Source organism: Colossoma macropomum, unplaced genomic scaffold (assembly GCF_904425465.1).
Source record: "Colossoma macropomum unplaced genomic scaffold, Colossoma_macropomum, whole genome shotgun sequence".
Lineage (NCBI taxonomy): Eukaryota > Metazoa > Chordata > Actinopteri > Characiformes > Serrasalmidae > Colossoma > Colossoma macropomum.
This window is the reverse complement of record NW_023494792.1, coordinates 9,915,500-9,929,865: the sequence shown is the minus strand read 5'-3', so window position 1 is coordinate 9,929,865 and position 14,366 is coordinate 9,915,500. Positions and strand designations below refer to the sequence as shown.

The 14,366-nt window shown below is 38.3% G+C and overlaps 1 protein-coding gene across 4 annotated transcripts in view; it reads right to left on the bottom strand.

The window, feature by feature from the left end:
- Positions 1-269: 269 nt before the first annotated feature.
- The window catches only part of LOC118811589 (intraflagellar transport associated protein), a 20,966-nt gene continuing 6,869 nt past the window's right edge, over positions 270-14,366 (bottom strand). For 3 of the 4 annotated variants that reach the window (XM_036575907.1, XM_036575906.1, XM_036575904.1), the window contains 5 exons: positions 10,834-10,908; positions 10,607-10,667; positions 6,660-6,683; positions 1,243-1,379; positions 270-929 (listed from right to left, as the gene is read on the bottom strand). In XM_036575907.1, coding sequence (XP_036431800.1) covers positions 819-929; positions 1,243-1,379; positions 6,660-6,683; positions 10,607-10,667; positions 10,834-10,908 — 408 coding nt within the window. In that variant the 3' untranslated portion in view covers positions 270-818. The remainder of the gene's footprint in view (positions 930-1,242; positions 1,380-6,659; positions 6,684-10,606; positions 10,668-10,833; positions 10,909-14,366) is intronic. The other variant, XM_036575905.1, reaches the window with a different exon arrangement.

Below are 14,366 nucleotides of genomic sequence, written 5' to 3'. Positions count from 1 at the left end.
AGGTAAATGAACAGTCGTGGTTCAGCTACCTTGCTTGAATTCCTGGCATCCCCTGTGACAACAGGACTCTTACAAATTTGTGAAAAAGGTTAAAGGAAAAAAAAGGAAGTGCAGCCAGCTGGCAGCCATGTATGTAAGGAGGGGGAAAAATTACAGAATGCACAGTGTGAAATAACTCATAGTACTCAATAACAGACACTTTTAGTTTTTTTGTAAAATGTCAGAATAAAAAGCAAAACCATGAACAAAAGGGCAGAGCTTGGTCAGACTAAAATACAGGGCTTTTATTCAGGTTTTCAAATGTTCACAAAGAGGAAACAAAAAAAGTCTTGAAGCGTTTTGTTCCAGTGAATAAAGCACAGTGCGATGCAGCTTGTAACGACAAGAACTTAATTGCTCTCCCAAGAGTGTTCTCAGTGGGATACCCAAAAAAGCGGCAAGCCACAGATTCTCGCATGCAAAAAACAGTAATGCTGGTTTTGAACCCTAACTGGCTGCAGTGCCACGGGCCTCTTTATGCGTAGATGGCTTTTTTGGAGGAAATGCCCTGCGCTTACACGCCGATTAGAGCAGCACAATATCAAACCACCATTATTGCTGTTTATGGGCTGAACAGTTGCAGTCTTTAAAAAAAAAACACTGAGGAAAAATACACCACAGTTCAGCGAATGCTCAAAAACACAGCACAACGTGTTCTCTTCTACCACACACTGTACATAACATAATGACTCCAGCTTTTTTATGAGCTGTTTATTTGGCAGATACACAGCTGCTCCATTTCCTTAGTTGTCCTAAGTTCGACTGTGGTCACTTACGGGTCAAGAGGATCCACTGGTGCTGTGTTGGGTGGGATGTTTGTGAGACAGCACTACATTGTCATAGTCGAAGGTGTCATCCAGACTGAAAGGCAGAACTTCTTCAGTTTCACTCTGGGAAGACAAAGATAGCCCTTCATATTCGACACACGAATCAAAAGCTTTACTCTAATTTCACTGTGTGTTTATGCAATTAACCAAATTACATTGTTTACACCTAATCCTAGCAGTTTGAATCAATTTAGTTAAATTGCTATTTCACTTCTGTTCTATTTAGTGTCTGATGAAAGCCCATTACTGAATTGAGTTAGGCCCCAGAGTGAGTAATGTAGTGAAAAGTATGTGTGAAGGGAAATTTAGAGACAAAGAAATGGAGCACTGGGAAAAGAGTGTGATTGTCTGAGTGTGTGTGTGTGTCTGTGTGTACCTGGCACTCAGCAGTGGTCTGGGGAGTGTGTGCCCTGTGTAGAGCAGTAGAGGAGAGTTCCAGCAGTGTGTAATGACAGAAAGAGGGTGTGTAGACCGGCAAATCCTCCTCAACCTCTCCAGGAAGGCTTGCTACATCTGACAGCAAGAGGACAACATTAGCCTACCGCATATACATATATACTCATACACCTCTATGAAAAGTAGGGATGCCTGATGCCATCAAAATCATACCGGTATCGGCAGATAATTACTTAAATAATGTTTCAGCATCGGACAGATGATCCGATTTGACCAATATTTTGAACCAATGTTTAATGATGATTTTTTGTACTCCAGAAAAGCATAACACTTTGTTGACACCTTTTGCTGTAACGCTGATCCTGACAAAAAGAGCTTCCAAATCTAGAGTACAAAAAAATTACCAAAAGATGTGGAGAAAACAGGACTCCTAACAACCATGCAAGACCTGACCACCAAAATCACCGTCAGATAAACAGTACTTAAAGCTTTTATCTTTGACAGATTGGAGAAAATCACTTTCTTCAAATCTGAAACAATTCACAGCTGTTTATGTCCATTCTTCCTCTCTGAAAAGAAACCTCAACACTATGAGTCTGAAAGGATGTGTAGCTGTCAAGAAGCTGTTACTGACAAAAGGAAAGAGACAAAAAAAAGAAAATTTGCAGAACAACAGACTGGCCAGCCCAGCGTTCAGACCTCGACATCATTGAACATGTTTGGGATTACTTGGATCGTGAGAAGCATTAAATGCAACCAACATGACTGAAAAGTATCCCTGCAGATAAAACTAAAGGCAAAGGGCAAACACACCAAATGCTGAAGAAAATATATTTAATTTAGTTGTTGGGACTTGTGTGTAATTTTCTGCATAAACAAATGTGTTCTGCTTTGTTTTCCTGATGCTGAAAAAATGAATAACTTGTATATAATGGCTGTTTTGACTGGACATAAAAAATGAAGGGTGGTCTCTGACATTTGCATAGTATTGTATGTACATGAAAAATACTGGATATTGGCATCGGCTAACTGGTTAACTGAGTACTCCCATGCACATCCCTAAACCTGAGTACTCCCGTGCACATTCCTAAACCTAGCTGTAGTTGTCTGTAACGCTACTACAGGTAGATGTAGTGCCAAATGCTCCATTTTATAAAAGCTTTTCTATCAATATCAGCATTAGCATTATCGTAATAAAATGAGTAATGCTTCTCTGTATTTACAGAAAGAAAGACACATGGATACATTTTCACATATACACAATAGCCTGCCTTACAAGAATATGGATATATCTAACATTCAGTGTCTTATTCCAAGATTCTAATAAGACAGTAATAATTGTCGGTTAGCTCATGCAGTAGTACAACGGTGCAGTGAAAAGTATAATCCTCAACACATTCATTGTTGATCACCTTGGGCCTGTAAAAAAGACCGCCACACCACACAAAGAAGTGGAGATAATTAAAGCTGTCAAAAACCATGTCTCAATGAGTTTAACGAAACCTTAGAGCTGAAGGAAAAAAAAATCACACTCTCTCTCACACACACACTATAACTCAAGATCCATCTGCTGACAGACATATGAAAGGCTTTATAGTGATGTTTAATCTCTATTAAAGGCACGGGTGGCTATAATCACCTCTCCGCCTGGCTGCTAATTGTGCTGGGGCTGATTATAGAGACAGGTGCAAAGCACTGCAAGTGAATGTGTGCACTCAGATGCACACACATACATATGCACTCCACAGCTATATCAACAATGACTGTAATGATATAGGGCTGCTGAGGTGCTGACAATGACTGTCAAAGCAGCATCCTTTATGTGTATAGACTTTCATTATGTAGCGTCATTAAATGTACTCTCTTTTTGGACCACTTTGGACTTGTGTTCACAAGTCGATTCATGCCAATCTCTGGTGTGCAAGTCTGAGACAAGTCTCGAGTCTCTTGCATGCAAGTCCAAGTCAAGCCTCGAGTTTTGGGTGTCTGAGTCAAGTCTAGAGGCTCTGGTGTGCAAGCTGGTGTCTGAGTTGAGTCTTGAGTATTTGGTGTGTGAGACCAAGTCGAGTCTCACATCCCTGGTTTGCAAATGCAAGTCAAGTCTCGAGTCTCTGGCGTGCAAGCCTGACTCAAGCCTCGGGTATCCATTGCGCGGGTCCGACTTAAGTCTCAAGTCTCTGGCATGCGAGTCCAAGGCAAGTCTTAAGTCTCAGGTGTGCGAGTCCGAGTCAAGTCACGAGTCTCTGGTCTCCGAGTCCAAGTCGAGTGTCAAGGTCGAGTGTGTAAGTCTGAGTCAGGTCTTGAGTCTTCAGCGTGTGAGACTCAGTCGAGTCTCACAGCTTCAGCATGCAAGTGCGAGTCAAGTCTCGAGTGTCTGGCATGCAAGTCCGAGTCAAGTCTCGAGTATGTGCTAGGCCAGCCAAAGACAAGTCTCCCGTCTCTGCTGTGCGAGTCCCAGTTGAGTCTCGAGTCTCTGATGCATGAGTCCACATTGAGCCTTGAGTCTGCCGTGAGAGTCTGTGTCAAGACTGTCGACTTGAGAGCCCAAGTCAAGTCTTGAGTATTTTGGCTGCCTGTCTTGAGTCTCTGGCATGCAAGTCTGAGTTGAGTCTCGAGTCACTAGGTGCAAATGCAAGTTGAGTCTCGAGTCTCTAGTAGAGGTTAGTTTTTTAGTTAATGTGAGGTTAGTTTTGCTAGTAGCAGCAAGAAATGTATTGTACAGAAGTTAGCCCCCACTAAAAACCTGTCAGTTTCAATACAACTTCAAATAACAAGCCTTTCATTATAGGAAAAACAAATTTAAGAACAGAACTGAAGTAATACAAAAAGTAAATGTGGTATTTAAAGGAAAGAGGCTAAACAACTTGAAACAGTGGGTCAGTCTGCAGTTTTAGTGAGTTTTTCAAGGAATGAGATCTGTAACGCAAGATTAGTTTACAATTTTAGCTACGATAGCTAGTTCTTATAGTGAGTATCAAGTCGTGAGTCAGCCAACATGGGACTCAAGTCCAAGTTGCTGACTCCAGTCCTCATCTGTGGCTCGCTCCCTATGTTTAACCTATGTGTGCATCTGTGTGTTTCTGTGATCACTCTTAGAGAGTGTGCAAGCAATGCTGATCTTAATTAAACAGCTAATTATCCCAACAGTGAAAGTCATGCTTTCGGTTGCTGAGAGAGATCCAAGCATCTTTGAATGTGCATGTGTGTGTCTGTGTGTCAGAAGGTTCATCTCTGTGTGCGCATACACAGTAATGTTCAAATACCTTTTAAAAATCCATATCCAGACTCTGCTATTAGGAAAGCAGCATCAAAGGCAAGGTCATTAACTGGCACAGTAAAAAAACACAAGAAGAATGTTCAGCCTAATGAATCAGAGGGCTTCTGTAAGGTTGCAATGCAAAATCTTTACCGCACATAAACAGCTGAAAAAAGTCTGTCAAACGACAATTAACCCTTTAATGCTGAAGCAAAAAAGCATGCACTTCTGCCTTTATTGTACTATTCTTCTTTAATAAGGTTATTTCCCAATGCTCTTGTTGCACTTCTTTTGCACTTCTTTTTATATGTAATTATCTTGACTTCACAAACCCAAAAATGTATAGATCTTTATTTTGTTTACATCACAAACTATCATTCTCAGCAAGCAAGCATATGAATAGGACTCACACTTCAATCACTTTTTGTTACTTTGATAAAACAAATCAATAATAAGCGGGGCTGGGATTACTTATTAATTGATCAATAAGTATCAGCAACAGCCATGGAATCAATAGGCAGAATTTAGCAGGGCTTTTTTTTATTTCATGTTTTCATGCATATATATTTCATATGCATGAGTGTTCTGTGCTCCAATCCTTCACACACACAGCAGTGAATTGTCCTGTGAGCCGCAGTGTGAGTGAATGTCACACTGGTGCACTGCTACACACTATCAGACATGATGGCTTTCATTTTTTATTAATTTAGTTTAGTTGATGTGAGGTCTTTTGACACACAACAATTTTTTACAATAAATCAGATTCAGGCTTTATTGGCCAAGTATGTTTGCACATACAAGGAATTTGTCTTCAGTTACACAGAATCTCATGGTAACTGATGACAGAAGATTCACACTTGTACACAGACATAGACGTCCACCACACTTATAAAGTAATACCTGAGTTCTTAATGAAGTTCATTTTGTCCTAATCAATTGATTTTTCAAATTTGCCTACCGTCTCAACCCTGATAATACATGTTTATCGATCCAAATTCTGTTCTGAATGTTTCTGCACATTCATTCAGATACTATCACAGTGTATCCAACAACAAAGGCAACACTGTGCTTCTTCATGTAGTAGGGGGTGTCACGATACGCATGTTAATATTCTGAATATTGTTTTTAGAATAGAATAGATAGGGGGGTTGCGAGACAATACGCACTGTATTAAATACAGTTAGATTTCATGTTATAAAATAAGTGATGTCGTGAATTTCTATAGCTCTATCTAACACAACCAATGATATTCCTTAAATTTTTACCATGAATATAAAAAAATACTGCACCACACAGCTCTCAAAACCAGAAAAAAAATGTTTTAGCTAGGTTATCTTGGATGAAGTTGATGATTTGTAATCCAACAGTTTCTAATCCTACATTTCTGATTTACCTTAAATGGTGCAACAGTTACAATCAGAAACATGAGAAAAAAAAGAAGCTGGCGAATAAGAAACTAACTTCAGCTTTGTCTATCTGGGTTGATTAGCCAGGCTGTTTGAAATGGTGAGCAGGAAGCAAGCTTGACCTGGGAGAAGCAAAGTTTTCTTTGCGTCTACCTCCTCCTATCATTTCGATTTCCCATTTGAGTGCAACAGTGATGGGCAAACAGTGGTAGATCGAATAGTGACAGTGTGCTGACATTGTGTGAGTATCAAATATCTGTGCTAATAGCTCAAGTATGCTAACTTATTTGTAAGGACTCACCCAAATGTGTCAGTTACCAGAATCAGGAGAAAGCAGCAGCTACCTCTCCACATAGGATTCAAACAGACGCTAAGTGCAGAGTCTGAATGGGTCTGCAGGGATGCTTTTAGCTTCTAAATAGCTACTCAGTTGTAGGGAGTCCTGGAATCTGCAGTTTGCTTGCAGTGGTTGAGCCATGTAACAAAGTCCCCCATCGCACTCATTTCAGACTGAAGGTAAAAGGCATAATTTATATAGAAACACAACATCTGATTGTAAATGAACTTGATTTTGAGATGTAGCATTATAGTCCACATATTTGTTTTATTTTTATTATTATGAGCCATAATAACATACCTGTTTGCCAAACACCCATGTGCAGCATGCAATATATATCTTGCCCTTTTGTTTACATAATTTTTATTTATTTTATGTCTTCTAAGAAAATGACGTACCAGTTATCTCTTCATCACTGTTGTCTGTTTGGGGGAAAAACATTTTGGGAATTATCAGAAAATAAATATAGAAATAAAGAAATGAGAAAGTTATATTAGCATTCTTTTCTAATTCTGTATCAAAAACATATTATACTAACACAAAAAAACAGCATTACGTTTTGTGTCGTAAAGTCTGTGTATCGTTGCATCTCTATTATATAGTAATAAGAAACACAATAGTACACCAAAAACTGGACATACATCGTCATGACTTCTCCGGAAGAAGACTGTAATGAGTTAGAGTACAAAGCCAAAATCTCCAAACATTTCTTTGATGAAAAATTAGGTAAGGGTTAAAGTTCATGCTTTCTGTGAGCCTTATTCCAGTTGGATCAGGGAATCATCAGAGCACCTATTCTCAAATTGGTGTAGGATTCATCTGGACGTCGGCCACATAATTGCCATTGAACCCTGCAGTAATGGCAATTATGCGGTACTTCATGTAAGGCTGAGCTTTGCACTCTCCAGAACGTTCTCTCTCTCCTGGTCTGTCTTATTTTACACACCACAGCAGCTACATAATTACTAATGCTAATTGGGGTGAAGTTCATACTACCTTTCTGTTAGTCAGCGCCTTTGACTGGCACCCCAGACGCAACATCTTGTGATTTGCACACAGACTGAATGGTGCAAGACTAAAACCCCCTGCCCTCTTTTCTTTAGCTCTCTCTGCTCTCCTTCTTGCACTGTCCAGCCTTCACTAGAGAAAGTGGCTGGTGGTTAAAACGGGCATCATCTGCACTATGAGCTTCCTTTCACACATATAGTTTCTATGGAGTGTTTCTGTGGTCCAGGCTTTCTTTAATTAGAGGTCATTAGTACTAAAGCAGAGACTTACAGAGATGAATAGGAGGGCTGACACATGTTCCCGCTCATTATAGGTCTGCTCACTGAGCATATTAAGGCTTGTCAGCAAAAGCAACTGCCCGCCCCTCTAAGAACAGGGCAGTTGTTCTTAATTTGCATGTATGTACTGAATATGCATAATACATGGTAATATATTTAAATCAGGTGTATGGAGACTCTAATTACAGAAATAGCATGCACGAGTCACACTAAACCATATTACATATAAGGTGAACCTGTAAAAAAATTTACATATACACCTGAGAGGTATATCTATGTAATTAGAGTTTACTACTACTGTATAGTACAATATTTTAATGAATCTTGCAGTCAGGGCATAATTCTGTCTCTACATCACATTTCTTCTGAAAATAAAATATGTACAAAAGTTATATAAACATATTTAAATTAAATTTACTTTCCAAAGTCAAAGGGCCAGATTCATAAAATGCACTGCCAGATTTACTGTGATGTTAAGATCAAATGGCGTTGTGGTAACATCTTTGGTCGTTCATAAATGAGGATTACTGGTGTGTTTTACTGCTTGTACAATGTGAGGTGTTGCTGCATTTTTATCTCACTTGAGTTCACTAGCAGCAAAACAGAATCCTGCAAAAAATAAATAAATAAATAAATAAATAAAATAAAAGACGCCTGAACCACTCTGGCAGTAAACCTGGTAACTGCTGTTGTAGGAGAACGCGAGGTGGAAGAAGACATGCTTCAGCAGGATTCCAGATTGGTAGATTTAACTAGCACTGTACCTAAAACAGACTTAAAACAGAACTTAAAAATTCTATGTTTCATGACTCTCCCTCCTGTGTGTGGAAAGTAGGTTTAGCTTGTAATCTAAAACAATTTTGCATGTTGAGATTTTATTTACATGTTTGAATTGATTTTATAGCACACAGTTTTAACCTTTAATCCAGTTTTTCTAATTTACAAATGCTTTTAATTAAGGAATTCAATTTACACATGTGAAAATGACATTTTTAGTAGTAAAGAATTCATTTCTTAAAAATAAAAACTGAATTTTTACTAGCTGAAATATAATATTTACTAGTGTAATGTTTATTTTCACATATGCAAATTCCTGCTATCAAGAATTAAATACTTACTAGCTGAAATGTAATTTTCACATGTGTAAACTGAATTCCTGAGATCCACAAAAATAAGAAGTAAAAAAAAGTGGCTTGGCTTGCCATAGTAATAAAAATTTCTGCATGTCAATTTATTTTTTATATTTGTGCGGAAACAATAGCAAAAATGTTTTACCATGTTAATCTTAAATTCATGTTAGTAAAATTGTTACTGCAATTATAATGAACTTGAATTCTCAACAATGAGAAATGAAATCTTACATGCTAAAATACTTCTACAATTAAAATTTAAATTTTGGGATGTTATGATTTGATTTTTATATACATGTAATGTTTTTCTAGTATTAACAACAAACTTTGTTTCTTGATTACAAGGTAAAAACATTCTTATCTAACAATTTGCAATTATTAGCCAGAACGTCTTCCTTTAAAATTTGTAGCTCTGACAACATGAGTAAACACAAAATGTCGCTTTTAAATGATCATTCCATTTATTGAAGATAAAGATTTATTCAAAACTTATATCACCCATATGAAAAAGTTATAGCCCCTCTAAACCTAATAACTGGTTGTGCCACCCTTGGCAGTAACAACTGCAATCGAACATTTGCAATAACTTGTGATTAGTATTTTACATCGTTGTGGAGGAATTTTGGAGCACACTTCTTTACAGAAGTGTTTTAATTCAGCTATATTGGAGGGTTTTTGAGCATGAACTGCCCTTGTAAGGTTTTACAACAGCATCTCAATGGGATACTTTGACTCGGTCACTCCAAAATCTTAATATTGTTTCTTTTGAGCCATTCAGAGGTGGCTTGTGTGCTTTGGATCATTGTCCTGCTGCATAACCCAACTGCGCTTAGGTCATGAACTGATGGGCGGACATTCTCCTTCAGGATGTTCTAACAGAGAGCAGAATTCACAGTTCTCTCAATTATGACAAGCCAGATGTAACAGGAGCCATGTCGTCCACAAAATTTCAACCTTTGACTCATCAGTCCACAGAATATTATCCCAAAAGTCTGGGGGTCATTTAGATGTTTTTTGGCAAATGCAAAATGGGCCTTTGTGTTCTTTTTGGTCAGCAGTGGTTTGCATCCTTGCAACTCTCCCATGGATGCCATTTTTGCCCAGTGTCTTTCTCATTGTGGAATCAAGTACATTGACCTTAACTGAGTAAAGTGAGGTCTGCAGTTCTTTAGATGTTTATCTGGGTTCTTTGGTGACCTCCTGGACAAGTCGTATAAGCACTCTTGGTGAAATTTTGGTAGGCCGGGCACTCCTGGGAAGGTTCACCACTGCTCAAAGTTTCCTCCATTTGTAGATAATGGCTCTCACGGTGGTTCACTGGAGACCCAGAGCCTTAGCAATGGCTTTGCAACCCTTTCCAGACTGGTAGATTTCAATGACTTTTGTTTTGCATGTATATTTGAATCTCTTTAGAATGTCGAATCATATGCTGCTTGCTGAGACCTTGTAGCCTGCTTCACATTGCCAGGCAGGTTCAAGTGATGTTTAGATTCAACAGGTCTGGCAGTAATCATGCCTGGGTGTTGCTAGTAAAACTGAACTCAATAGTCAATACTGATGATTTAGTAGGTAAGTAGGTAAATGTTGTTCAGCCCTACTTGGCCCTTTTTCACAAAGGGCCAAGTAGGGCTGAACAACATTTTTCTTTCAATAAATGAATCGTCATCAACTTAAAAAACAGCATTTTGTGTTTACTTGGGTTAACTTTGTCTAATATTAAAAGCAGTCTGATTATATTCAACATTCAAGTGTGACAAATATGCAAAAATAGAAGAAATTAGGAAGGGGAAAAGACTTTTTCACAGCACTGTCCCCTCAATGTACCCTCTGTACTTTTCCAGAAACTAACATACTTGCTTTTAATACACTAAATATTACAGTGAAATGCATTAAATTTGTGTCCCTGACTCAGAGAATGTAATACAGTACCTTGGCAGGCGTCATGCAAGGATTCCTCTTCTGGCTCCATGTCATCCAGATAGTTATCAAACTGGTGAGAGTAAGAAGAATAAGCCTATCAATTGAAATATAGGGGCATTTATTTCCAGGCTATATATTTCTTTTCTACTGCACTGCTTTAGCACAGTTCTTTTAGATCTGCAATTAAAACATTACAGGTATAGCATATGCAACTGTGTGTGCATCAAGCCATTTACCTTTACAGGTGGATCTGAAGGAAGAGCGTCTAGAAGGCCAAGTCTTCCTACTATGACACTGCCATCCAGCACCAACTACCACAGAATCAACAAATACAGTCACAAACACACTCTTGACTACATCATTCTCATTTTCTCATTTCATTCACTATGCTTACCCAGGGAAACACTGCATTAATAATCTGACTGCTCATTCTGAATGAATAACAGCCATACACACATAAATCAGAACAAACAAACCAAGCCAGTCCTGCAAGGAGAACGGTAGCTAATAACTACTTATTCAGATGATATGGAATAGATGAGGAGGTGGCTTTCAAGGCTGTGTCAGTCCAGTGAGTCCTATTAACTGCAGCTTTCAGTAGTTTTACTATGACCACATGGCCAAAATACATATGTAAAAGACTGAGGCAGACTGGATTTTGAAAATGTTTCTGATAAATAGTTAATGTATTGGTACATGCAACGTAATTCAAAAATGAGACCCCATATTCCCACATTGCCAAATTCTAAAGCAATGAAAAATGCAACATAGAAAAGACAGCATAGAAGCTATTAACAGCTGAGAGTTTAGAAAGCAGTACCGCACAATTTTAAGGCTACTTTAATCTAGGGCTGTAACAACTAATCAATGGCATTGATAATGTTAACACAACATTTGACAATTTCTTTATTGATTTGTTAGGTTGCTGCAGAGCTAGCACACTCACTTCACTTAGAAAGAGAAAGATGCCAGAAGACAGTTTAAAAAGGCTGAACCTGCATGGTACAGGATCATAACAGTGGTGTATGACTACCTGAAGAGAAAATAGCTCAAAGAATGAATGGCATAGTCATCTATGCCACTTTATTCTGAGACTGCAGGAAGCCTTTAGCAAGAACAACCACGAAACCCCCAGGCTCTAAAATACGTTGAAAAGCACTTGATTTAAAAGATTCTAGTGAGAGCCAAGGGCCTTACCTTGGCTTTTACTTTACAATTCTGTGGCAATTCTGATTTTCAGAATTCAGTTTTCTCAGAATTTTTTTTGAATGTCAAGAATTTTCTCAATTGTAACACACAAGCTTTACATTTTGTAGATATTATAAAATACAGTTACATTTTAAATTCTTAAAAGTGCCCACATCCTACATTTTTCTTTTATTTCTGTTTTTCCCCTGATGGCCAGTTTTGAAGTTTGTGTGTTTTTATGTGCCAAAAAAAGGTTTAAATAATTTTTACATGACCATTTTCCAACCTTTCGTTATCCATTAGATTTAAACAGTTTGCTTCTGTTCCTACACCATTAAAACTGTCACTGTAATTTTACTTTATTATAAAAGCAATCTGGCTGAAGCGCTTCTTATAACTTCAATGTGAACAGGCAGTGCTAAACTAGGTTAACTATATGTAAAAGTGTTGGTTTCTGTGACATAACAAAAACAATCAATTCAAAATGAGCAGCTTATATTTTGTATATGGACCATTTGGACTGAGTGAATGGTAAGTTTTGAAACCTGCAATGTTTACATGCTACAAATTCTTTTATCTCAAAAAATCAGTTTTCCACCATATGTGTCATTTAAGGTGGCTTTAAATGTTGATAATATATTTTGCCTTAAATATGTACGTTTGTCTTAAATTAATTTGCCTTTTTCTTGATTCATTACTCTAAAAAAATGATTCATTACTCTAAGCAGAAATCAACAGACTGATTATAAAAAACAGTCAGTAGCTGTACTCCTACTTTATGAGTTCAAGTAAATGGCATTACAAGCAGCAACAAGCCCATTCAGAATGCTTAATAGAGTTGAATTCTCCTGCATGTTATTACAATGACACCATTCCATTACCACATCAAGAACAATACTGGAATCCGAGCACCTTTACCCGCCTCTGAGACTAACAGCTAAATATGGCATCAGCATTCTTCCCATTGATGTGTCTAGTGCCGTAAGTGCTGGATGGTATTGACAGGCACTAGTGCCCCACTAACCAGAACCCTGCAGAGATCAATATGTAACACAGCGAGGGGCCTTAAGCACCGTTCACACACACAAGAACAATACACACACCTGGATGAAGCCATTAATGGCTGGAGAATGGTGTGTTCAAAGTGTTTGTGTGTGTGAGGACAGAAAAGGAAGGGGGTAATTAGGCTTTGTCTGCGACGGGGAGTAGACCGATCCTCGATCAGTCAGAGCTGCAGGACAGAGGGTAGATCTATAAGGTGGGGCACAAACATTGTGGCTTTCCTTGGTCATCTGTGTTTCTTCATCCAGCTGCATCAGCGTGTACTGGAGGACATCACAACCCATTGGACTGGGAACAGCCAGCGTGCAATACTCTGGACAGGCCCTGCATGCTTAATTAACCCTTTAAAGGGCCAGGTCCCACCAGTTGGCCCACAGTTTTACTACACACTTCTATAACATAAGAATAGCTCAGCCAGGTTGCACTGAAGTCCCTGTGGTTACTGATAAGCCTTTGTATGTAATAGGGCTGCAACAAATGATTAATTTGATAATAATTCTGAAACAAATGATCGATTATTATGGATTATGAATCACTATGTTACCAAATAACTCTCATTTAGCTCTCAGCTTTTAAGTTTAGCATAAAGCTGCTTTATGTATTTGCTAAGTAAAAATGAAGACAATAAAGATTAATAACTTATTCAAAAATTCACTGTTGTAATGAACTTTCCTGCTAACACAAAAGATAAATAAAACTCCAATATATTTTTCCTGTTGAAATTTAAAACCAAGGATGTGCAAAGCATCAGCAATAAAATATAACAAAAGTAAATCAGTTTTCCTTTAATCAAGTAAATAAAAAATCAATCTAAATTTTAATTTTAAACATTACAGTCTGTGCTTTGTGTGCATTCTGCTGTCTCTCCACACTCTGTTGCAACTAAATTTTACAATCACAGGTCTTTATTGAAACAGAGGAAAGTCAGCATTTCGCCGTGCTCTTGTGAGAGGCTCGCTCTCCTCTGAAAGCAGATACTCCCCACTGCAGAAAAGATGCGCTTTGATGGAGCGGATGGGAAAATGGTGAACGTTTGTGGCAAACTTGTTCTCTATGACTAGTTAAGTTTGAACGATTTTGTGTAAACGTTTCATTTCAACGGTAACCCTTCGTCCAGCTGCTTTGTATGTTTGCGTAGAACTACCTCCTGAAACCTCCTATGTTCACCGAATTTGAACGCACCGGTGGCCTCGACGTTAAGACAACAACGCAATGTTTAAAAGTGTAAACGTTTTGGAAAGTGAACAGGGTCATTGTGAATAATAGTTACTTGCTTCTCCATTCCAACTCCATTACGATTCCAGAGAACATGCATTTGGAAAGAGAAGATGTTATAGCTCATAACATGAAGTAGGACAGCCTTTAAAAATAACATTAGCTAACTCGCTAGCACAACTATCTTACTGAGATGAATCTTCTTGCTCTCCCACTTGTGAGGATTTTGTACTTGAGGCTGCCATTGCGCTTTCGTCAACTCTCCCGTAAGCGGTATTGTCACAACATTCCTAGTCAGCACAAG